Source organism: Perognathus longimembris, chromosome 3 (genome assembly GCF_023159225.1).
Source record: "Perognathus longimembris pacificus isolate PPM17 chromosome 3, ASM2315922v1, whole genome shotgun sequence".
In the NCBI taxonomy this organism is placed as follows: domain Eukaryota; kingdom Metazoa; phylum Chordata; class Mammalia; order Rodentia; family Heteromyidae; genus Perognathus; species Perognathus longimembris.
In genome coordinates, this window is record NC_063163.1 from 696,483 (window position 1) to 719,857 (window position 23,375).

The 23,375-nt window shown below is 61.4% G+C and overlaps 1 protein-coding gene across 2 annotated transcripts; it reads left to right on the plus strand.

Annotated features, from left to right (window-relative positions):
- Positions 1–425: 425 nt before the first annotated feature.
- Grtp1 (growth hormone regulated TBC protein 1) lies at positions 426–22,976 on the plus strand. Of its 2 annotated transcripts, XM_048341062.1 has the most exons (8): positions 426–553; positions 1,574–1,725; positions 7,162–7,320; positions 8,841–8,965; positions 12,307–12,403; positions 20,934–21,106; positions 21,183–21,368; positions 22,668–22,847. In XM_048341062.1, the coding sequence occupies exons 1-8, from the start codon at positions 507–509 to the stop codon at positions 22,755–22,757; spliced, it is 1,029 nt and encodes a 342-aa protein (XP_048197019.1). In that variant the 5' UTR covers positions 426–506; the 3' UTR covers positions 22,758–22,847. The 2 variants fall into 2 exon arrangements, with proteins under 2 accessions (XP_048197019.1, XP_048197020.1); XM_048341063.1 differs by lacking the exons at positions 20,934–21,106; positions 21,183–21,368 and having other exon boundaries at positions 22,668–22,976.
- The last annotated feature ends 399 nt before the right edge of the window (positions 22,977–23,375 follow it).

Sequence of the window (23,375 nt, forward strand, 5' to 3'; positions counted from 1 at the left end):
AGCCGGGAACGGGGCGCCTCAGACTCGCGGGGCCGGCGGGGAGCTGAGGAAGCCCGGAGAAGCCGACGTCCCCCCCGGGCGGGGCCGCGGGGAGCGCGCGCCGGGCCGGACAGGCCGCCTCCCTCCCCGCCTCCCTCCCCGCCCGGGCTCCCGGCCGCCGCCCCGGGCGCCGCACTCGCTCCGGCCCGCGGCCCCGCCCACCCCAGCCCGCGCCCCGTCCTCCCAAGCCCGCGCCCCGCCCTCCCAAGCCCGCGCCCCGCCCTCCCAAGCCCGCGCCCCGCCCACCCAAGCCCGCGCCCCGCCCACCCAAGCCCGCGCCCCGCCCTCCCCCGGCAGGCCACGCCCACCCGCCAATCTCCCGCCCCTCCGCGCCGGCCCCGCCCACAGATCCACCTGCCAGGCCCCGCCCCGCCGGAAGGACTCGCGAGCCCCGGACTCCCGGCGTCCCCGGGTCCCGCGCTGCCCGGGGCTCCGGTGTGCGGGTCGGGGCCGCCGCCCATCCCCGCATGGAGTCCGAGGAGCGCGCGCGGGCGGCGCGGGCACGGGTGCCCAGGTGGGTGCGGAGCGCGGGGCGCGCGCCGCGAGTGTCGGGGGAGGGGACGGAGAGAAGCCAGAGGGAGGGAAGAGGCTGTGGGCGCCGGAGGAGCGCGTGGGGGCGCGCGGGGACGCGGGGAGGGAGCAGGGGGCGCGCGTGGAGGGGCCGGGGGCGCGCGTGGAGGGAGCAGGGGGCGCGCGTGGAGGGAGCAGGGGGCGCGCGGGGACGCGTGGAGGGAGCAGGGCTGCGCGCGTGGAGGGGCCGGGGGCGCGCGTGGAGGGAGCAGGGCTGCGCGCGTGGAGGGGCCGGGGGCGCGCGGGGAGGGAGCAGGGCTGCTAGCGGGGACGCGCGGAGGGGCCGGGGGTGCGCGGGGAGGGAGCAGGGGGCGCGCGGGGACCCGTGGAGGGGCCGTGGGCGCGCGGGGAGGGAGCAAGGGGCGCACGGGGACGCGTGGAGGGGCCGTGGGCGCGCGGGGAGGGAGCAGGGGGCGCGCGGGGACCCGTGGAGGGGCCGGGGGCGCGCGGGGAGGGAGCAGGGCTGCGCTTGTGGAGGGGCCCGGGGCGCGCGGGGAGGGAGCAGGGGGCGCACGGGGACGCGGGCGCGCGTGGAGGGAGCAGGGCTGCGCGCGGGGACGCGCGGAGGGGCCGGGGGCGCGCGGGGGAGGGAGCAGGGGGCGCGCGGGGACCCGTGGAGGGGCCGGGGGCGCGCGGGGAGGGAGCAGGGCTGCGCTTGTGGAGGGGCCCAGGGCGCGCGGGGAGGGAGCAGGGGGCGCACGGGGACGCGGGCGCGCGTGGAGGGAGCAGGGCTGCGCGCGGGGACGCGCGGAGGGGCCGGGGGCGCGCGGGGAGGGAGCAGGGGGCGCGCGGGGACCCGTGGAGGGGCCGGGGGCGCGCGGGGAGGGAGCAGGGGGCGCGCGGGGACCCGTGGAGGGGCCGGGGGCGCGGGGGGAGGGAGCAGGGGGCGCGCGGGGAGGGAGCATGGGGCGCGCGCGGACCCGTGGAGGGGCCTCTAGCCTGGAAGCCGGTTTTCCCGCCGCAGGGTGGACGCCTACGGCTTCGAGAGGCCGGAAGACTTCGACTACGCTGCCTACGAGGAGTTCTTCTCTTCCTACCTGGGGGTCCTCACCCACAGGGCCATTAAGTGGGCCCGGCTCCTGCGGGGGAGCGGGGCCTTCCGGAGGAGCGGGACCGGTGAGCCAGGCCCCTGCGGGACCCTGGGGGGGGGGGGGGCCGGAGACCCTGTGGCCTTGGCGCCTGGGGCCCCGCCTGGGCGGGGTGGCCGGCCACGAGTCCCGGAGCCCCATGACCAGATCCAGCCGCCCATCCCAGCCCTTCCCAGCACGGCCCATCCCAGCTCCGCTAATCCCTGCCCCGCCCACGGCCCGTCCCAGCCTTCTTCCTCCGGCGGGGCAAAGTCCCTGGTGCCTTCTGAGCAGAAGGTGTCCTGTCGGGGAAGTTGGAGCTGCGAGCGGAGCCTGCACGCCTGTCGTCTCCCTGTAGGGCTCTTCCGGAGCCCCTGGGCTGTCACCTCCCCGTGGGACTCACTCTCTCGGAGGCTCGGGGTTACCCGTTCCATGCTGGCATCATGCACAACTAGGGGCCCCGGCCTTGAGTCCATGCTTGTGGCAAACCCTCCCCCTCCCCAGACCCTCACCAGGTGCCCGCATGGTGCTTCCCTAAGCAGCACAACTAGTTAAAGTTAAGTCATTCCTTTTGCCTTCTAGAAAGATGCAGAGACCCCTTCCTGCCCCCTGACTGCTGAGTCCTGGAACCCTGGCTGGGCTGGACAGGGACATCATGTTTACTGAATAGTGAATGAGCTGTCCCCCTGGTGCCGCAATGCTGCCCCTGGCAGGGCGCGGAGGGCTCGGGCGGAGCGTGCCAGGGAGCCGCCTCCCACGGCAGGAGCTCTAGGGGTGGCTGCACTAGGGGTACAGAGAGCTGGGGGACCGTGTATTAGAGGTGTGGGGAGGGCAGAGAGGAAGCAGAGGGCTCTGTGCCGCACCAACGGCTGGAGGTGCCCAGGCCGCCATACACGGCCAGCCAAGAGCAAACTCTGGCTCTTGAAGACGTTCAGGAGTCGGAGTGGCACCCGGGGTGCAGCAAGTACTTGGGGTAAGGACCGGGTGCAGGAGGCTGGTCTCCGACGTGGAAGCTCCAGGAAGGAGGTCCAGCCTTGCTGACCCCCCGGGCTCCACCCGGCACTGGCAGGCCTCCGGCTTGGTGAGATGCTGGGGGAGTCTGAGGAGGGTCTTTGCCTTACAGAGCCCGCAGTAGATATCCTCTGTGTGTCCTACAAGTGCACCTGGCACTCCCGTGCCCTCCACGGCTAGCAGGGTCCAGGGAGCACCGACAGCGACTTTCTCCATTTTATTCATAAAAGTTGACTGGTCTTTTAACTTTAAAAAGTGCTATGTAGCTACTGAAAAACCTAACTTTGCACACAGTAAACATTTCAATCATACAAAAAAAAAAAGTTGTTTCTCCCCCCCCTCCAGGCTCCTTTGGGGACCCATAGGGACCTTGCTTAGTGGTCCCCCAGGAGCAGACATGCACATAGATACACACACAAACACAGGTGTGCACACACTCACTCAGAGGCACAATCACTCTGCTTGGCCTAGAGGGCAGGAGACCATGGTGGCTGGCATGGACGCAGGGTGATGCATGTCTGTCTGTCCTGTGGCTGTGGTGGACTCCGGGTGATGCAGGTCTGTCCTATGGCTGTGGTGGACTCCGGGTGATGCAGGTCTGTCTGTCCTGTGGCTGTGGTGGACTCTGGGTGATGCAGATCTATCTGTCTTGTGGCTGTGGTGGACTCCGGGGGGTGCAGGTCTGTCTGTCCTGTGGCTGTGGTGGACTCCGGGTGATGCAGGTCTGTCTGTTCTGTGGCTGTGGTGGACTCTGGGTGATGCAGGTCTGTGTGTCCTGTGGCTGTGGTGAACACCGGGTGATGCAGGTCTGTCCTGTGGCTGGGATGGACGCAGGGTGATGCAGGTCTGTCCTGTGGCTGGGATGGACGCAGGGTGATGCAGGCCTGTCCGTTCTGTGGCTGTGGTGGACTCCGGGTGATGCAGGTCTATCTGTCCTGTGGCTGTGGTGGACTCTGGGTGATGCAGGTCTGTCTGTCCTGTGGCTGTGGTGGACTCCGGGTGATGCAGGTCTGTCCGTTCTGTGGCTGTGGTGGACTCCGGGTGATGCAGGTCTGTCTGTCCTGTGGCTGGGATGGACGCAGGGTGATGCAGGTCTGTCTGGTCTGTGGCTGTGGTGGACTCCGGGTGATGCAGGTCTGTCTGTCCTGTGGCTGTGGTGGACTCTGGGTGATGCAGGTCTGTGTGTCCTGTGGCTGTGGTGAACACCGGGTGATGCAGGTCTGTCCTGTGGCTGGGATGGACGCAGGGTGATGCAGGTCTGTCCTGTGGCTGGGATGGACGCAGGGTGATGCAGGCCTGTCCGTTCTGTGGCTGTGGTGGACTCCGGGGGATGCAGGTCTGTCCGTTCTGTGGCTGTGGTGGACTCCGGGGGATGCAGGTCTGTCTGTCCTGTGGCTGTTGTGGACTCTGGGTGATGCAGGTCTGTCTGTGCTGTGGCTGTGGTGGACTCTAGGTGATGCAGGTCTGTGTGTCCTGTGGCTGTGGTGGACTCCGGGTGATGCAGGTCTGTCTGTCCTGTGGCTGTGGTAGACTCCGGGTGATGCAGGTCTGTCTGTCCTGTGGCTGGGATGGACGCAGGGTGATGCAGGTCTGTCTGTGCTGTGGCTGTGGTGGACTCCGGGTGATGCAGGCCTGTCTGTGCTGTGGCTGTGGTGGACTCCGGGTGATGCAGGTCTGTTCTGTGGCTGTGGTGGACTCCGGGTGATGCAGGTCTGTTCTGTGGCTGTGGTAGACTCCGGGTGATGCAGGTCTGTCTGTCCTGTGGCTGGGATGGACGCAGGGTGATGCAGGTCTGTCTGTGCTGTGGCTGTGGTGGACTCCGGGGGGTGCAGGTCTGTCTGTCCTGTGGCTGTGGTGGACTCCGGGTGATGCAGGTCTGTTCTGTGGCTGTGGTAGACTCCGGGTGATGCAGGTCTGTCCGTCCTGTGGCTGTGGTGGACTCCGGGTGATGCAGGTCTGTCCGTCCTGTGGCTGTGGTGTACTCCGGGGGGTGCAGGTCTGTCTGTCCTGTGGCTGTGGTGGACTCCGGGTGATGCAGGTCTGTCTGTGCTGTGGCTGTGGTGGACTCCGGGTGATACAGGTCTGTTCTGTGGCTTTGGTGAACTCCGGTTGATGCAGTTCTGTCTGTGCTGTGGCTGTGGTGGACTCCGGGTGATGCAGGTCTGTCTGTCTTTCCTGTAGCTATGGTGGACTCCGGGGGATGCAGGTCTGTCTGGTCTGTGGCTGTGGTGGACTCTGGGTGATGCAGATCTATCTGTCTTGTGGCTGTGGTGGACTCCGGGTGATGCAAGTCTGTTCTGTTGCTGTGGTGGACTCCGGGTGATGTAGCTGCTCACCTCACGAGGACAAGGGCTTTAGTTTGATTCACAGTGTGAAGGTTCTGGGCAGTGGTAGGTTTTCCTGTTGTCTTGCGCTGTGGGAGCTGAGCACATGGCTGACCAGAACACTTTATATCCAAACAGCAACAAGGTAAGAGACAGGATGGTCTCAGCGTCTTCATGAGAGCAGAACTCCTTTCCCCAAGGCTTCCTGTACCCTCACCTCTATGGGCACCTCCACCCCCTTTAATGTCCAAATTATAACTCTCTAAATTGTGGTTTACGGTAAGATATTAGGCTTTATAATGTAATCTCAAAGGAAAACAGCACTTTGAACATTGATGTGTGGCCTGCTTTGCAGCCCCTGGGGAGCAGTCCTGGGCTTAGTATAATGAACAAGAAGGCTGATCTTCCAACCCTTTTTCTTCTGTGTAGATGACTTGGTTATTAGTTGAGCCAGCTCTTGGCTTTTGGCTTCTGATACTTACTTTAAAACGACTCATTTCCCACCTATTTGTTTTCAATGAAAACTCCTCTACAAGATTAGCCCTGAGGGCTGGGAAGAGCGCTTGCCCCGTATACATGAGGCCCTGGGTTCGATTCCCCAGCACCACATATACAGAAAAGGCCAGAGGTGGCGCTGTGGCTCAGGTGGCCGAGTGCTGGCCTTGAACAAGAGGAAGCCAGGGACGGTGCTCAGGCCCTGAGTCCAAGCCCCAGGACTGGCCAAAAAAATAAAAAAAATTAGTCCTGAACACAGAGCCACAGCAAAACTAGGGCCTGCGTTACCCGGCCCTGGTCCCCTGGGCTCTGCCCCCCACCCCGCCCCCCGCCCCATCTGTGTGCACAGGGCAGCTGGTCCTGCCTAGGCCCGCCCACACCTCGGGAGGACCAGTGCCTGGGCCCGGTGTGCAGGGTCCTCCGAGGTCACCGGCCCGGGGGCCGCGGGCCCGGGCTGCGGTGCGGGCAGCTCCCGGGCACTGGAGGGCCCGTCCCCGCGTCCCCGGCACGGGGCCCCTCTCGCCCTCTGGAGGTCGCTGCCTCGTTCGGGGTGCTGGGGATGGCACCCCGAGCCTCGCACATACCACAGGCCGCTCCGCCCCCTTACCGCGCCCCGGCTGGCTCTGCTGTCCACACGGTGCGCCTGGGGCTGAGTCTTCCCGAGCAGGCCTGGGGGCTCAGGCCTCCCAGCCTCAGGCCTCGCGTTCCGCCGTGGGGCGCGAGGGCGCGGGGCCTCAGCCTTAGGTTCCGCCGTGGAGCGCGCAGGGCCTCGGGCCTCACGTTGCGGCGTGGAGCGCGCAGGCGCAGAGTGGTGCGTAGGGCCTCGGGCCTCACGTTGCGGCGTGGAGCGCGCAGGGCCTCGGGCCTCCCGTTCTGGCGTGGAGCGCGCAGGGCCTCGGGCCTCACGTTGCGGCGTGGAGCGCGCAGGGCCTCGGGCCTCACGTTGCGGCGTGGAGCGCGCAGGGCCTCGGGCCTCACGTTGCGGCGTGGAGCGCGCAGGTGTGGAGCGCACCGGGCCTCGGGCCTCACGTTCTGGCGTGGAGCGCGCAGGGCCTCGGGCCTCACGTTCTGGCGTGGAGCGCGCAGGCACAGAGTGGTGCGTAGGGCCTCACGTTCTGGCGTGGAGTGCGCAGGTGCGGAGTGCGCAGGGCCTCGGGCCTCACGTTGCGGCGTGGAGCGCGCAGGGCCTCGGGCCTCATGTGGCTGCTTGGAGCGCGCAGGTGTGGAGCGCACCGGGCCTTGGGCCTCACGTTCCGGAGTGGAGTGCGCAGGGCCTCGGGCCTCACGTTCTAGCGTGGAGCGCGCAGGTGCGGAGCACGCAGGGCCTCGGGCCTCCCGTTCAGGCGTGGAGCGCGCAGGCGTGGAGCGGCGCGCAGGGCCTCGGGCCTCCCGTGGCGGCGCGGAGCCCCAGGGCCACTGGTCAGGGAGGATACAAAGGCGCCCTCCAGCCCCGCCCCCCCGTGGCCGCGCGGCCGCGTGGCTGTACCTGACAGGTGCTTTTGGAGCATCCTTGGAGCCTGCGTCAGTGTTGGTGAGGACTTGCAAGGCTTCGGCCCTCCACCTCCCGGCCGGGGGCGGCCGGCGCCCGGGCCGGGGGCTGGCGTGAGGAGCCCCGGCCCTCCGGCGTCCGCGCTCACGCCGTCCTCGCGTTTCAGTGAAGCGCTACGTCCGGAAGGGGATCCCGCTGGAGCACCGGGCCCGCGTCTGGATGGCCGTCAGTGGAGCCCAGGCACGGATGGACCAGCACCCTGGCCACTACCGCCAGCTGCTCCGGGGAGAGAGGAATCCCAGCTTGGAGGAGGCCATCAGGACAGGTGGGCAGCTGGGGCCCCCATGGCTGGGGTGCAGGCCTGGGGTGTGGCCACGCCCATGGATTTTAATTTGGAATTGTCTTTGGGGGGACAATCAGAGCTGACGTGGTCCATCCCCACGCAGCGGTCTTTCCCCCCTTTGCGAGGCTGCGTGCTGTCCTGTGTGGACCCCTTTACTTGCCCATGTACCAGTGAGCACTGAGCCATCTCGTCACAGTCCCCGCTGTGGTCCCTCTGGGTGTGTGTGCCCAGGCACAGGAAGGTGGGTCATACGCTAGCTCTGTTTAGTTTTTTGAGCATCCAGATAAAGTGTGTGTGTCCGTGCGTCCGTCCATCCTGGGGACTGAACTCAGCCTGGGTGCTGTCCCTCAGCTTTTTGGCTGAATTTTGTGGCTCTACCAGTTGAACCACAGCTACACTTCTAGATTTTTGGTGGTTAATTGGAGATAAGAATCCCACTTTTGGGCTGGGAATATGGCCTAGTGGCAAGAGAGCTCGCCTCGTATACATGAAGCCCTGGGTTCGATTCCCCAGCACCACATATACAGAAAATGGCCAGAAGTGGCGCTGTGGCTCAAGTGGCCGAGTGCTAGCCTTGAGCAAAAAGGAAGCCAGGGACAGTGCTCAGGCCCTGAGTCCAAGGCCCAGGACTGGCAAAAAAACAAAAAACAAAACAAAAAAAGAATCTCACTTTTTTGTCAGACTGGTTTTGAGTTGTGATCCTCAGATCTCAGCCTCCTGGAATAGTAAGGATTATAGGTGTGAGCTGCTGGCACTGGCTATCAGCTATTTTATAGAGACCACGTGGTGGGACTTCTCATGCAGAGCCACCTTCATGCAGACAAAGTGTCACTGCCAGCCACAGTCCTCCTGGTTTTTTCCTGTCCTGTAGAAAGACAGGAGAGGGTGCCTCTCATGGCCAGGGGGAGTCCAAGTCTGTATGGCTTGGAAGAGTAAGGATGCCGTCATCCCATGGACAATTCCGCATTGAGTCTCTCAAATTCCAGAAGTGTGTTTGGATCTTGGGAGGGGAGGGTGTGGTGGGAGCCTGAACCCTACACAAGCAGGAAGAGGCAGAGCAGGGAGGCTCTGATAAGGTCAGTTTGTTTAGTTTCTGGTGTTCAGCTTTGTCATCTTATTTCTGAAGGGAGGAGGCTCAGTGTATTTAGGAAGCTGCCCATAGTTCATGTGCAGTTTCTGCCTGCCATCCTCGGCCCTCAGGTTAGGAGCCCTGTCTGAGGGCGGTGCTGATGCAGCCAGGGTGTAAGTAGACTGCGAGGCCTGCGGCTCTGAGAAGGCTGCTCTGCTGTCTCTGATCCTGGGGCCTGCCTCTGCTTCTGCCTTCCTGGCCGCATGCCGTTGCCTGGGCTGCACTCAGCTGTGCTCACGCACAGGGAGGGTGGGCCAGGACGATGCTGGCAGCCAGGGTGTGGAAGCTCTTCTGGGACCCGGACAGAACCAGTGTCCCCACCCTCAGGAGTGCCCAGCGGCTGAATGGCAACCTTTGCTGAATTTCCCTGCAGACCTGAACAGGACATTCCCAGACAACGTAAGGTTCCGGAAGACGGCCGAGCCCTGTCTACAGAGCGCCCTGCACAACGTGCTGCTGGCCTACGGGCTTCACAATCAAAGCGTAGGGTACTGCCAGGTGAGTCCAGGCAGTGTGGGGTGCAGTTAGGTGAGTCCAGGCGCTGTGGGGTATAGTTAGGTGAGTCTAGGCGGCATGGGGTGCTGTCAGGTGAGATTCCAGGTGGTGAGGGCGCAGTCAGGTGAAGCCAGACAGTGTGGGGTACATTTAGGTGAGTCCAGGCGGTGTAGGGTGCTGTCAGGTGAGTCCAGGTGGTGTGGGGTACAGTCAGGTGAAAGTCCAGGCAGTGTGGGATGCTGTCAGGTGAGTCTAGGCAGTTTGAGGTGCTGTCAGGTGAGGCCAGACAGTGTGGGGTGCAGTCAGGTGAAAGTCCAGGCAGTATGGGGTGCTGTCAGGTGAGGCCAGACAGTGTGGGGTGCTGTTTGGTGAGTCCAGGCGGTGTGGGGTGCTGTCCGGTGAGTCCAGGCGGTGTGGGGTGCTGTCCGGTGAGGCCAGACAGTGTGGGGTGCAGTCAGGTGAAAGTCCAGGCAGTATGGGGTGCTGTTAGGTGAGGCCAGACTGTGTGGTGCTGTTCGGTGAGTCCAGGCGGTGTGGGGTGCTGTCCGGTGAGGCCAGACCTCTAGCATAGCATGCAGACATAGCCCAGTGCATAGTGGCAGCCTCAGGTGCTGACTGTCCTCGAGTTGTGAACAGAGGTTGGTACTGTGTTAGGAGTGGACAGTGACTGTCCTTGTGCTGGGCTGTGGGCCTCACACACCTCAGGTGCCTGTGGCCAAGGCTACTTAATGATGAGAGGACTTGAATGGCACCAGCAACCAGGAAGTTTATCCAGGTAACAAGTGAGAGCTCCAGAAACACCTAGTCAGGCCACTGGGCCCCATGCTGGGCAATTGAGCAGGACAAGGTGTAGGTCACTGCAGTGTGTGGATCATTGCAGTGTGTGAGTCATCACAGTGTGTGGACCGGGTCATCACAGTGTGTGGATCACCGCAGTGTGTGGATCACCACAGTGTGTGGATCTCTGCAGCGTGTGGATCACCACAGTGTGTAGATCACCACAGTGTGTGAGTCATCACAGTGTGTGGACCAGAAAGTGTATAGGTCACTGTAGTGTGTGGATCACCGTAGCGTGTGGATCCCTGTGGCATGTGGATCCCTGTGGCATGTGAATCACCGTGGCGTGTGGATCACAGTGGCATGTGAATCACCGCGGTGTGTGGACCACCGTGGTGTATGGATCACCGTGGTTTGTGGATCACCGTAGTGTGTAGATCTCCACAGTGTGTGGACTACTGCAGTGTGTGAATCACCACGGTGTGTGGATCACCATGGTGTGTAGACCACCACGATGTGTGGATTACTGCAGTGTGTAGATCACCTTAGTGTGTAGATCACTGCAGTGTGTGAGTCATCAAAGTGTGTGGACCAGGAAGTATATAGGTCATTACAGTGTGTGGATCACCACAGTGTGTGGATCACCACGGCGTGTGGACCACCACGGCGTGTGGACCACCATGGTGTATGGATCACCGCGGTTTGTAGATCACCGTAGCGTGTGGATCACCATGGTGTGTGGACTACTGCAGTGTGTGAATCACCGCGTGGATCACCGCGGTGTGTAGACCACCACGGTGTGTGGATCACTGCAGTGGGTGGATCACCATAGTGTGTGGATCACCACAGTGTGGGCTGCCTGGTGCCTTTTCTGACCTTCCCACCTATACTGTTCAGGTTCCTGATGTGCTGAATCCCTAGCAAAGAGTGGATCCTGAGAGCAAGCTGTTGTGAGTGAGGTGTGGGTGTCCCCCATCCTCTGGGGGACTCAGTCTGACACGGCTGGCAGAGCAGCCTGGGAAGGCAGGGACTTAAGGACCCATGGAGGTAGGCAAGTGGACAAAGCCTGTCAGCTCCAAGTTTGGTGTTTGCTTTAGTCTTCTCTGCATAACTACTGTGATCAGCAGTCTGGGACGCCCTGGAAGTACTCCCCCCCCCCCTTTGCCCCGCTGTGCACTCCTCCAGGTGAGGACACAACTCCAGGGCTCACATAGCAAAGCAGGGTCACCTCCAAGATCAGAGGCACAGCCTGTGGCCTTCCTGCAGCTGCCTCAACCATCAGCCACATGGACGTAGATACAGAGAGAGCTTTGACCTTTTTATCCAGTCCTGTGACTTGAACTCAGGGCCTGAGCCCTGTCCCTGAGCTGCTTTTACTCAAGGCTAGCACTCTACCCCTTGAGCCACAGCGCCACTTCCGGCTTTTTCTATATATGTGGTGCTGAGGAATGGAGCCCGGGGCTTCATGTATACCAGGCGAGCACTTTACCATTAGGCCACATTCCCAGCCCCTGACCTTTTTCTTTGGTCTCAGTGCTTGCTAGGCAGCACTCCATTACTTGAGTCAGGCTCCCAGTCTTTTCTTTTTGAGACCAGATGTCTATGTAGCTTGGACTGGCCTCATTCTTGTGATCCTCCTCCCCCAGTCTTTGACTAGGGTTGGGCACCCCACGCCTGGCTTTAGGCTCTGCTTTTGATCATGGGGTCAGTGTCCACATGAGCTTCCATGTCCGCACGGTCCCAGGTCACCATCCTCCCCAGGCCCACACGTCAGCACGGTCCCCAGGCCCAGTCGGCTTCCTGGCCCACACTAGGGTTCCCTCCAGCTCCACAGCCCTCACTCTCTTTGCCATGTCCCCATCACAATGCCGTGATCTCCCCTGCAGCTTCAGTTCACTGAGTCTCAACACTGGCCCTGCTGTGTGAAGGACTTGCCACGGTGGTGACCTGTTGTGGGTCACAACTGGTGGAGAAGATTCTGGTCTCTGGTTTAGAATTACAGGTAGCATTCAAAGGTGTGTGTGTGTACGGGTGCCTGGTGCTAGGGTTTGAATTCAGGACTTCTCATTTGCCAGGCAGGTATTTTCCTGCTGAGTGGTGCCTCTAATTCCAGAGGGTTCTCTCTCTCTCTCTCTCTCTCTCTCTTTTTTTTTTTTTGTCAGTCCTTGGCCTTGAACTCAGGGCCTGAGCACTGTCCCTGGCTACTCTTTGCTCAAGGCTAGCACTCTACCACTTGAGCCACAGCACCACTTCTGGCCATTTTCTATATATGTGGTGCTGGGGAATCGAACCCAGGGCTTCATGAATATGAGGCAAGCACTCTTGCCACTAGGCCATACTCCCAGCCCTCGGAGGGTTCTCTTAACTGTTCATTTATTCTTCACTTTATGTAAGCTGTCTAAACACAAAAACTTAGACGGCAAGCCTTTACTTCTAGCAGGAGGTTGCTCCAGAGTCCTGCAAGTTTCAGGGAAGAAGAGAAGAACCGGAAATCTAGCAGTTAGCAGCTTGACAGTCGCAGGGTCGTGGTGGAAGACTAAATCTTGTTTCAATTTTTCCTGTTTCAGGGAATGAATTTCATAGCAGGATATCTGATTCTTATAACGAAGAATGAGGAGGAGTCTTTCTGGCTCTTGGATGCCCTCGTTGGAAGAATACTCCCCGGTATGTTGACGATCCTACTGAGCCCTGCACTGCCGCTTCCACTGTTATCCAGCCGGTCAGCTGGGGCAGGGCATCCTGGCTCACGCTGTGATCCTGAGTACTCAGGGGCACAGCTATGAGAGTCATGGTTCAAGCCATCCCGGGCAGGAAAGCCTGTGAGACTCTTAGCCCCAGCAAACCAAGAAAAAGCTGGAAGCTCTAGTGTGGCTCAAGTGGACGCGCTCCTGCCTTGAGCAGAAGAGCTGTGCAAGGATGTAAGGCCCACACGTGTCAGCACGGTCCTGGGTCCCCGTCCTCCCAGGCCCACACGTGTCAGGGCACGCGCGCGCACACAATGGTTGACTGCCCCATTGAGTAGTGAGGACATGGGTCACTCCTTTGGTAGCTGAGGGTAAGAATCTCAGGTTCCCAGTGAGTGGAGGTAGAGCAGTTCAACAGTGAGCCTCAGTGGGGGGCTTCAGTCACCCCGGCTGTGCTGGGCCCATGGATGCCTGTCCCTATGGGTGGAGCCTGCTGCCCTGGAATCCCAATCCCGGCCGGCTTTCCTCACATTTGTGAACAGGGCTAAGATGCCACTCAGCACTGCTTCATCACAGATGACCACTTTTTAGAGTAAAATTCACTCTTTTCAGATCCTTCTACTTTTCTCTTTGTTAGTAACAGGACCCACTAGTTGTAGTAAAGCCCAGTGCAGGCTGTGAGTGCAGCCCGGGTCCCTTTGGCCAGAGACCTTCTGTGGGAGAGCCCTTGGGTGGCAGTGGCTTCTGCCCTTCCCAGCCAGACTGTGGTGCTGGGGAATGGGACTGGGGCTTGGTGCTGGGGAATGGGTGTTTAAAACTCAGAGAGAAGCTACAGCCAGTGCCTCACGCCTGTCATCCCAGCTTAGCTACTCAGGAGGCTGATATCTGAGGACCACAGTCCAAACCAAGCCTGAGCAGGAAAGTCTGTGAGACTCCTATCTCCAAAAAACTACTTAGAAAAAGCCGGATGTGGTGCTGTGGCTCAATTGATAGTGTGAACCTTGAGCAAAAGAAGCCCAGGACAGTGGCCAGACTCCTGAGTTCAAGCCCCCCAGCACTAGTAAAAGACAAAAACCCACAAACAAACTCAGGGTTATATGGCTTTAGCTGCCACCTCTCAGGCCTACAGTATGTTCCTGGCTGCAGTCAAACTGCAGACACATCTCAGTTAATCCTCAGACAGCTGAATGGCACACACTCTTTTCAACCATTGCCACACTGAAGATAGAATCCACGGGACCCAGAGGTAGAGCTTGCCACGCTGAAGACAGAGCCCATGAGACCCAGAGGTAGAGCTTGCCACGCTGAAGACAGAGCCCACCAGACCCAGAGGTAGAGCTTGGTATGCTGAAGACAGAGCCCACGGGACCCAGAGGTAGAGCTTGCCACGCTGAAGACAGAGCCCACGGGACCCAGAGGTAGAGCTTGCCACGCTGAAGACAGAGCCCATGAGACCCAGAGGTAGAGCTTGCCACGCTGAAGACAGAGCCCACCAGACCCAGAGGTAGAGCTTGGTATGCTGAAGACAGAGCCCACGGGACCCAGAGGTAGAGCTTGCCACGCTGAAGACAGAACCCACCAGACCCAGAGTAGAGCTTGCCACGCTGAAGACAGAACCCACCAGACCCAGAGTAGAGCTTGCCACGCTGAAGACAGAACCCACCAGACCCAGAGTAGAGCTTGCCACGCTGAAGACAGAACCCACGGGACCCAGAGTAGAGCTTGCCACGCTGAAGACAGAACCCACCAGACCCAGAGTAGAGCTTGCCATGCTGAAGACAGAGCCCACGGGACCCAGAGTAGAGCTTGCCACGCTGAAGACAGAACCCACGGGACCCAGAGTAGAGCTTGCCATGCTGAAGACAGAGCCCACGGGACCCAGAGTAGAGCTTGCCACGCTGAAGACAGAACCCACGGGACCCAGAGTAGAGCTTGCCACGCTGAAGACAGAACCCACGGGACCCAGAGTAGAGCTTGCCACGCTGAAGACAGAACCCACGGGACCCAGAGTAGAGCTTGCCACGCTGAAGACAGAACCCACGGGACCCAGAGTAGAGCTTGCCACGCTGAAGACAGAACCCACGGGACCCAGAGTAGAGCTTGCCACGCTGAAGACAGAGCCCACGGGACCCAGAGTAGAGCTTGCTATGCTGAAGACAGAACCCACGTGACTGCGGGAAGTGCACGTAGGAAGACTGAAGTCCAGACCAGCTGGGGCACAGAGAGAGAGGAGCTCTACTTTCAAAATATCCAAGGGGCTGGGGCCCCAGCTCTAGTGGTGGAGCGCCTGCCTAGCAAGCACAGGCCTCCAGTTCTGAGTCCAAGCCCCAGCACCACCAAAAAATAAAAGAAAAAGTTCCTAAAAGTCTGACAAAGGAATGCAGGGGAGCAGGGTCCGGTGAGAACACGCCCCAGGATTGGAGCGGGACATGTGAGGACTACGTTCTCCAGGGGTGAGGACACGAGTTCCCACAACAGGGGGCTGTCAGCGGAGCTCGACACATTCCACGCGGCCACCGTCCTGAGAAGTGACGGAGGCATCAGCCCCGTTCCATGCAGGAGGGGCCTCACCAGGGAAGGGGGAGCCGTGGAACCCACCAACTAGGCCTGGGCTGGGTTCACCGCAGGGCAGCCCAGGCCTCCCCCCTGAAGCCTCATCCCCTTCTCCATCCGTGGCCTCCACACGTGGCCAGCCTGTTCCCGTGGGTCTCCACGCCTGTGACAGGACTTTGCTTGGCTCCCACGATGATCTTGCCCCAGTTCACAGGAGGGCAGGTGATGGCTCAGCAGGCTTGGAGGGTCTCCAAGTCTCATCCTGCTCTTCTGTGGTGCCTTCCATGGTCATGGGGTCACTGTGCCAATGGAGACTTTGTGCTTTCAAGTGGAGGGGTGTGGATGGGTGCATCTCTGGGGACAGATTCCTGTATGGCCCTGCCCTCCCTCCTCCTCCCTGCACCTGCCCACACAGTCCCTGCCCTCCCTCCTCCTCCCTGCACCTGCCCACACAGTCCCTGCCCTCCCTCCTCCTCCCTGCACCTGCCCACACAGTCCCTGCCCTCCCTCCTCCCTGCACCTGCCCACACAGTCCCTGCCCTCCCTCCTCCTCCCTGCACCTGCCCACACAGTCCCTGCCCTCCCTCCCCCTCCCTGCACCTGCCCACACAGTCCCTGCCCTCCCTCCTCCTCCCTGCATCTGCCCACAGAGTCCCTGCCTGCTCGTCCCTCGCCACCAACTTCACTTGCTTCTTGCTTGGACTTGGCACTTCCCAGGAGCACCATGTGAGCCCTGGATGAATTGCCCGACTTGAAAAACCGGTTGCACTTGGTTTTCTTTCCTTGCAATTAGGGAAACGAATTGCTAGTCACAGAAGTAGCCTCGCACAAGTCAGCAGGCCTGCCATGTAGAGGCCACGAAGGCCTGTTCTGTTGGTTTTGTTTTTGTCAGTTCCTGGGCTTGAACTCAACCTGGATGCTATCCCTGAGCTCTTCTGCTCAAGGCCTAGTGCTCTACCACTTGAGCCACAGCTCTGCTTCCAGACTCTTCTGGTGCTTAGTGGGAGATAAGAGTTTCACAAAAGACTTTCCTGCGTGGGCTGGCTTTGAAGCTCAACCCTCAGATTGCCACCTCCTGAGTGGCTAGGATTACAGGTGTGAGCCACTGGCCAGGCCCCTTCAGTAGACTGTAGCTCCACACCTACGTGTAGGAGCGTAGAGTGGGCTCTGTGTCCTGTTGGTCTCTGCCAAGTATGGGCTGGACTCTGCTGGTCAGGCCAGGGAGGGAGCTTCTGGGTCCTGGGTGTGGCTGGTTTAGCCGTCCTGCTGGCCTTGACCCATCCCCGGGTCAGGAGCCCCTTTCAAATCAGATCCCATGAGCTGAGTCCCAGGAGCTTGGCCCTTAGAGCCACACTCGGTGCTGGACGCTCTGTGGACGTGGCCTCTTCTCGTGTTGCATCTGTCTCAGAGGGGGCGCTGCTTCAAGCCTGGTGTCATGTCATCCCCTTCCAGGGTTGGAGCTGAGCGCTGCTCTTGCTGGCAGGAGGAAGCTCTGTGTGTGTGGGCCCCTGTTTCTTAGGCTCTGCCTGCACCTGCTGGTTCTCTGAGACCTTTGGCTCCAGTGGCCGGGGGCTGAGGAGGGACATGGGGGTGGGGCATGTCACATCTCCCTTTGTCCTCCTGTAGCCAGAACAGTGTGACATCTCTGAGCTGCCGGCTGGATTCTGGGGTCAGGGGTCCACTGAAGGCACAGGAAGTGTCCTCATGGGTCCATTGTTCTCCCTGTGTGCAGTTTCCAGGGAAGGGGTCAGGGTTTGGGTGAAGAAGGCCCCACGTGGGTGGCTGAGACCTCGGGACTGCTCCTGAGGACAGGAGCTGCCCATAGGAGAGCTCCGAGCTGGGTGAGGACTGGGGTCTGCTTGCGGGTCTCAGGCCATGCCCAGGGCACAGCAGGGGTTGCAGGGAGAGCAGGCCTGACTTTGGGGGAGGGGGGGGTTCCAGGCCTGTAGCCACCCCTGTGCCCAGCAGTGTTGCTCTCATCTGTTTCCAGATAGCAGAGAGAGCATTGCGACTCTCCCTCCCTCCCCTCCTCCCCTCCCACTCTCCATTCCTTTTCCTGTACCTCTTTCCTCCTTCAGCAGGCCCCAGCATGCTGAGTGAGTTGTCCCCATGATGCTGATTTAGGCGATGAAATGGTGTGTGTGTGCCTGTCATGTCATTCATACATGGGAAACACAGCAGCCACTCCGGACGGCAGCCCTGACTGCGACTCCAGAATGTAGGGCCTGGGGGGCTGGAGCTCACTTCTCTACCTGTCCTGGGACAGGTGGGCCTGTGTCTGAGCATGGTGAGGAGCTGACAGGGTGGATGGCCTCGGAGCTGAGTCGACAGGCTACGGAGGCTGAGAGAGGGAGGGCACACCAGGCTTTTCCAGGAGCCCAGACCAGCCTGCTCGAGCTTCTTGGTGCTCCTTGCCTGGGTTTTCACATGCGAGGAGTGTGTCCAGGAGGAGGGTGGAGAGGCAAGGTGGCTGTAAGTTAATCCTCTCCTGGGAGTCTGACTCAGCCTGGAGGAGGTCAGGGTGCGTTTAGTGAGTATTTTTGGAAGCTGTTCTAAGCTTCTCTGTAATAGGGCCAAGGTCACAGTGAGTGGCACTGCAAATCCCCTCAGCTTCCGCTCAGCCCTGTTCCCACCACAGAGCCTTGACAACCCCCAAACCTCCCCTCTCCCCGCTGCACTGGAGTGTGCTCAGTTAGGAAGAAAGGTCCCAGTGGAGGCCCCGGCCGTGACCCAGCCATCTGGAGGCTGACGCAAAAGGGTCAGAGCGGAGGACCAGCCTTGTCTCAGGGAAACCTTGCCTCAAAACCGAAAACAAAGGGATTTGGGCTAGAGGAAGAGGGAAGACTCACTGCTGAAGGTGGGGAGGCAGGTGCAGAATAGGATATATAATTTAAGACAGGTCTTGCTCTCCTTGTGTCAGTATTTTCATTGATTCTTTTCCAACGGAGACTGTCAATATCACCAGCTTCACTGTGTGGACCGGGCGCGTGGCTGGGGTGCAGTGTGCACATGTACTCCACGTGTGGACCGGGCGCGTGGCTGGGGTGCAGTGTGCACATGTACTCCACGTGTGGACCGGGCGCGTGGCTGGTGTGCAGTGTGCACATGTACTCCACGTGTGGACTAGGCACGTGGATCATGTGCAGTGTGCGTATGTACTCCACGTGTGGACCGGGCGCGTGGCTGGGGTGCAGTGTGCACATGTACTCCACGTGTGGACCGGGCGCGTGGCTGGGGTGCAGTGTGCACATGTACTCCGCGTGTGGACCGGGCGCGTGGCTGGGGTGCAGTGTGCACATGTACTCCGCGTGTGGACCGGGCGCGTGGCTGGGGTGCAGTGTGCACATGTACTCTACGTGTGGACCGGGCGCGTGGATCATGTGCAGTGTGCACATGTACTCCACGTGTGGACCGGGCGCGTGGCTGGGGTGCAGTGTGCACATGTACTCCACGTGTGGACCGGGCGCGTGGCTGGTGTGCAGTGTGCGCATGTACTCCGCGTGTGGACCGGGCGCGTGGCTGGGGTGCAGTGTGCGCATGTACTCCACGTGTGGACCGGGCGCGTGGCTGGGGTGCAGTGTGCACATGTACTCCACGTGTGGACCGGGCGCGTGGCTGGGGTGCAGTGTGCACATGTACTCCACGTGTGGACCGGGCGCGTGGCTGGGGTGCAGTGTGCACATGTACTCTACGTGTGGACTAGGCACGTGGATCATGTGCAGTGTGCACATGTACTCCACGTGTGGACCGGGCGCGTGGCTGGGGTGCAGTGTGCACATGTACTCCACGTGTGGACCGGGCGCGTGGCTGGTGTGCAGTGTGCGCATGTACTCCACGTGTGGACCGGGCGCGTGGCTGGGGTGCAGTGTGCACATGTACTCCACGTGTGGACCAGGCGCGTGGATCATGTGCAGTGTGCGTATGTACTCCACGTGTGGACCGGGCGCGTGGCCGGGGTGCAGTGTGCGTATGTACTCCACGTGTGGACCGGGCGCGTGGCTGGGGTGCAGTGTGCACATGTACTCCACGTGTGGACCGGGCGCGTGGCTGGGGTGCAGTGTGCACATGTACTCCACATGTGGACCGGGCGCGTGGATCATGTGCAGTGTGCGTATGTACTCCACGTGTGGACCGGGCGCGTGGCTGGGGTGCAGTGTGCACATGTACTCCACGTGTGGACCGGGCACGTGGCTGGGGTGCAGTGTGCGTATGTACTCCACGTGTGGACCGGGCGCGTGGCTGGGGTGCAGTGTGCACATGTACTCTACGTGTGGACTAGGCACGTGGATCATGTGCAGTGTGCACATGTACTCCACGTGTGGACCGGGCGCGTGGCTGGGGTGCAGTGTGCACATGTACTCCACGTGTGGACCGGGCGCGTGGCCGGGGTGCAGTGTGCGTATGTACTCCACGTGTGGACCGGGCGCGTGGATCATGTGCAGTGTGCGTATGTACTCCACGTGTGGACCGGGCGCGTGGCTGGGGTGCAGTGTGCACATGTACTCCACGTGTGGACCGGGCGCGTGGCTGGGGTGCAGTGTGCACATGTACTCCACATGTGGACCGGGCGCGTGGATCATGTGCAGTGTGCGTATGTACTCCACGTGTGGACCGGGCGCGTGGCTGGGGTGCAGTGTGCACATGTACTCCACGTGTGGACCGGGCACGTGGCTGGGGTGCAGTGTGCGTATGTACTCCACGTGTGGACCGGGCGCGTGGCTGGGGTGCAGTGTGCACATGTACTCTACGTGTGGACTAGGCACGTGGATCATGTGCAGTGTGCACATGTACTCCACGTGTGGACCGGGCGCGTGGCTGGGGTGCAGTGTGCACATGTACTCCACGTGTGGACCGGGCGCGTGGCCGGGGTGCAGTGTGCGTATGTACTCCACGTGTGGACCGGGCGCGTGGATCATGTGCAGTGTGCGTATGTACTCCACGTGTGGACCGGGCGCGTGGCTGGGGTGCAGTGTGCACATGTACTCCACGTGTGGACCGGGCGCGTGGCTGGGGTGCAGTGTGCACATGTACTCCACGTGTGGACCGGGCGCGTGGCTGGGGTGCAGTGTGCGTATGTACTCCACGTGTGGACCGGGCGCGTGGCTGGGGTGCAGTGTGCACATGTACTCCACGTGTGGACCGGGCGCGTGGCTGGGGTGCAGTGTGCACATGTACTCCACGTGTGGACCGGGCGCGTGGCTGGGGTGCAGTGTGCCTATCACATGTTCTCATTGGGTGGGCAATTACCTGGATAACTCCCCCAGTTCTCTGAAGCATTAAACTGTGTAGCAATGCACCCCGTCTACAAGCCAAACGTGTAGTAGGAAACGCAGACGTCTACTTTGACGTCATTTTTTTGTGGTGGTTGTGTTTTCTCCCTAGCAGTGCGAGGTTTTTAACTCAGGGACAGGTACTCTACCAGTTCAGCCCAGCCCCAGTCTTTTAACAAGAGAAGCAGTGTGCTTTGTGTTATTTTTGTCGTGGTAAACGCTCATCTCGCAGAGCTCACCAGCAGAGCCGCTTCTGAGCGCGCGGCCCGGCGGCACCCCTCCACCATGCCCGCCTCCCCTCCCTCCTGCAGTCTGGAGCCACACAGGGAGGGGGCCCTCAGGCACCGGCAGGTGCCATCCATGACGCAGTCTGGGTCAGTGCCCCGTCAGTCCCGCCCGGAGGGTGTTTATGTGTGGACGCGTGACGACCCATTTGGCTCTGGGCTCGGCACTGCTGAGAATGGATGGGTGGCATGTCCAGTGGCGGCCTTGCACCTGTAGGTTTTCATCCACCTCCAGTGAGGCGGGAGCAGGTGGCCCCTGACCTCCACCTTCGGCTCGGCCTCCTTCCCGGCCCCTCCCTCTGTGGCTTCGTTCTCCCTCTCCTGGGGTGGCCCCGTGCCGGGAGGAGCGGGTGGAGTGAGGTGCGAATTGCCTCGGGTTCCTCTTCTCCCCTCCACCGGGCAGATTACTACAGCCCTGCCATGCTGGGCCTGAAGACTGACCAGGAGGTCCTCGCCGAGCTGGTGAGGATGAAGCTGCCGGCCGTGGCGGCCCTGATGGACGGCCACGGCGTGCTGTGGACGCTGCTGGTGTCTCGCTGGTTCATCTGCCTGTTCGTGGACGTCCTGCCTGTGGAGGTGAGCGGGCGCCACGCTCAGCCCTGCGACCGGGCGGGAGGCCTCCCGGGTGACCCGCACGTCCGTGTCTCGACAGACCGTGCTTCGAATCTGGGACTGCTTGTTCAATGAAGGCTCCAAAATCATCTTCCGAGTGGCCCTCACCTTGATTAAGCATCACCAGGCGCTGATCCTGGAAGCAGACAGCGTTCCAGACATCTGTGACAAGTTCAAGCAGATCACCAAAGGGGACTTCGTGATGGAGTGCCACACGTTTATGCAGGTGAGGCCTGGGACCCTGCCCTGCCCTGCCCTGCCCCTGGGCCTCTGCCGGGACGCCCTCTTTCCCAGGGCCCCTGGGCCTCTTGAAGCCATGGCCAGTGACTGGAGTCCAGGGGTCACCATGTCTCCTTCCTCCTCATGCATCCTAAACCTGGGAGCCAAAGCAAGGCAGCGCCATGCTTCTCTTAGCACGGCTTGGACCAGTGGCCGCTGCCCACCCGCAGGGCAGGTGCCGCCCCACCTGCCCCGTGGTTTCCTGCCGGGGGTTGTGAGGCCCGCGGTGAGGCCTCTTGGCTCCTCTGGAGCCTGGTCTTGGGCCTCCTGACCTGCCTGCCACTGGAGGTGGTGACATCTTCCTGCCTCGGTGCAGGGAGGACCTGCTGGCCTCCAGCCCCACGCAGGCCGTGTGGTGGACTTGGTACCTGCTGACCGTGAGGCTGGAGGGGAGGGTGAGAAGCCAGAGCAGAGCTCGTTCCTGCTCAGGAATGATTGACAGCAAGACCTGACGGGCCACAGCCTGAGGCTGGCTTCGCATTTTCACTTTTATCCTGAAGTCACGACAGGTCCCTGGCCGACTGCCCCACGGTGCCCTGCTCAGGGGTCCGGGAGGGCAGCTGGTATTGGTGTCAGGCCTGGGAAGGGGTGGCATTCCAGCGGCCAGGAGCAAGCTCACTGCCTGGAAGGCCCCGACTGGCTCCCCACTGTGGGTGCGGTGTGCAGGCAAGGAGCCTCGGCACCACCACGGGCCACAGCACTCAGTGTCCTCATCCTCTGCACTGCCAGGCCCACCAGCTATGTCTCCAGCGAGGGGCAGGGGGCTGGCTGTGATCACCCTGAGGAGGGGTAGAGTGCCCGGCCCTGAGTTCAAAACCCAGTCCTGCCGGGGCCAAGGCTCTTGTGAGGACAAGTGTGGGCCCTGGCAGCTGCCGTGGCCTCGTGACTCGAGACAGGGCAGGTGGCAGGTCTGTCTTCTGCCAGGCGGGCCAGGCTGGGGTCTCCTGGAGCTCGCCTGCCCCTGCAGGTGGCAGCCAGAGGCTTCACCAAGCCAGGCGTGGAGACTTGAAAACTAAACTCCACTGTGCCTCCGCCCTCTCCAAGGCCCCAGTGGCGGTGACTGGCCGGAGGCTGCATGGGCTGCGCCCTCCTGCGGGCGGGAGCTTGGGCAGCTGCTGGGTTGGGGGGGCGGGGCGCGGGCCTCGGGGTGGGCGCCTTTGGTCTGCCACGCTGCTGTCACCAGGCAGGGAAGGTGGTGTCCTACTGCCTTTGCCGTCCTGTTTTTTAATCTACCTGTCTCTTCCAGAAAATATTTTCAGAACCGGGGAGCTTGTCCATGACGACCATCTCCAGGCTCCGGGAGAGCTGCCGGGCAGCGCTGCTGGCGCAGGGCTGAGGCTCACCCCACCTCCCCCTACACCCGGACGACGACGCGTCAGGCCAGGCGGCACGGACCGGTTCCTACTGCTCTCGGCACCCCTGAGCCCTCCACGCTTTAGTGGGGACATTTTTTAAGAGTCACTTAAAATTATGCCATCCAGTAGCTTTTGAATTATTAGCTATACTAAAAATTTATTTGAATATATTTTTTGAGACTTTAGCAATACATGAGATGTGTGGCCTGCGTTTGTATTTAATCACGTGTGCCCTGGGTTATCAGTCCCCCGAGGGAGGCCGTGCTTCACGTGAAGCCTGTGTTGGGAAGGAGAGGGGGATGTAAGAGTGAACGGGGTCTTGAGCACAGCCATGGCCAGGTAGGAACCCCTCGGAGTTCAAGGCTCTGGCGTGAAAAGCAGTGCCGTCCCCAGCCCGCTGCCGCGGGGCCACGGCCAGGCTGAGCAGAGCAGCAGGGCACAGGTCGAGCTGGGAAGTCCTCCCAGGAGCGCTCTCACAATGGGCCTTCTGCTTACCGGGCGGCTTGCTGTCTCCTCCGGCTCTCCGTGGCCAGGGGGGGCTCCTCAGGGAAAGCAGATTTTAGCAGAAGCGTGCACAGCCCAAGGGACGAGGTGGCTCC

Bases quoted from the DNA above. Each gene is read 5' to 3' on its own strand.
- Grtp1 (XM_048341062.1), top strand. From the start codon at position 507: ATGGAGTCCGAGGAGCGCGCGCGGGCGGCGCGGGCACGGGTGCCCAG. The intron at 1,726-7,161 runs GTGAGCCAGGCC...CTCGCGTTTCAG, and splicing joins CTTCCGGAGGAGCGGGACCG to TGAAGCGCTACGTCCGGAAG. The intron at 8,966-12,306 runs GTGAGTCCAGGC...TTCCTGTTTCAG, and splicing joins AAAGCGTAGGGTACTGCCAG to GGAATGAATTTCATAGCAGG.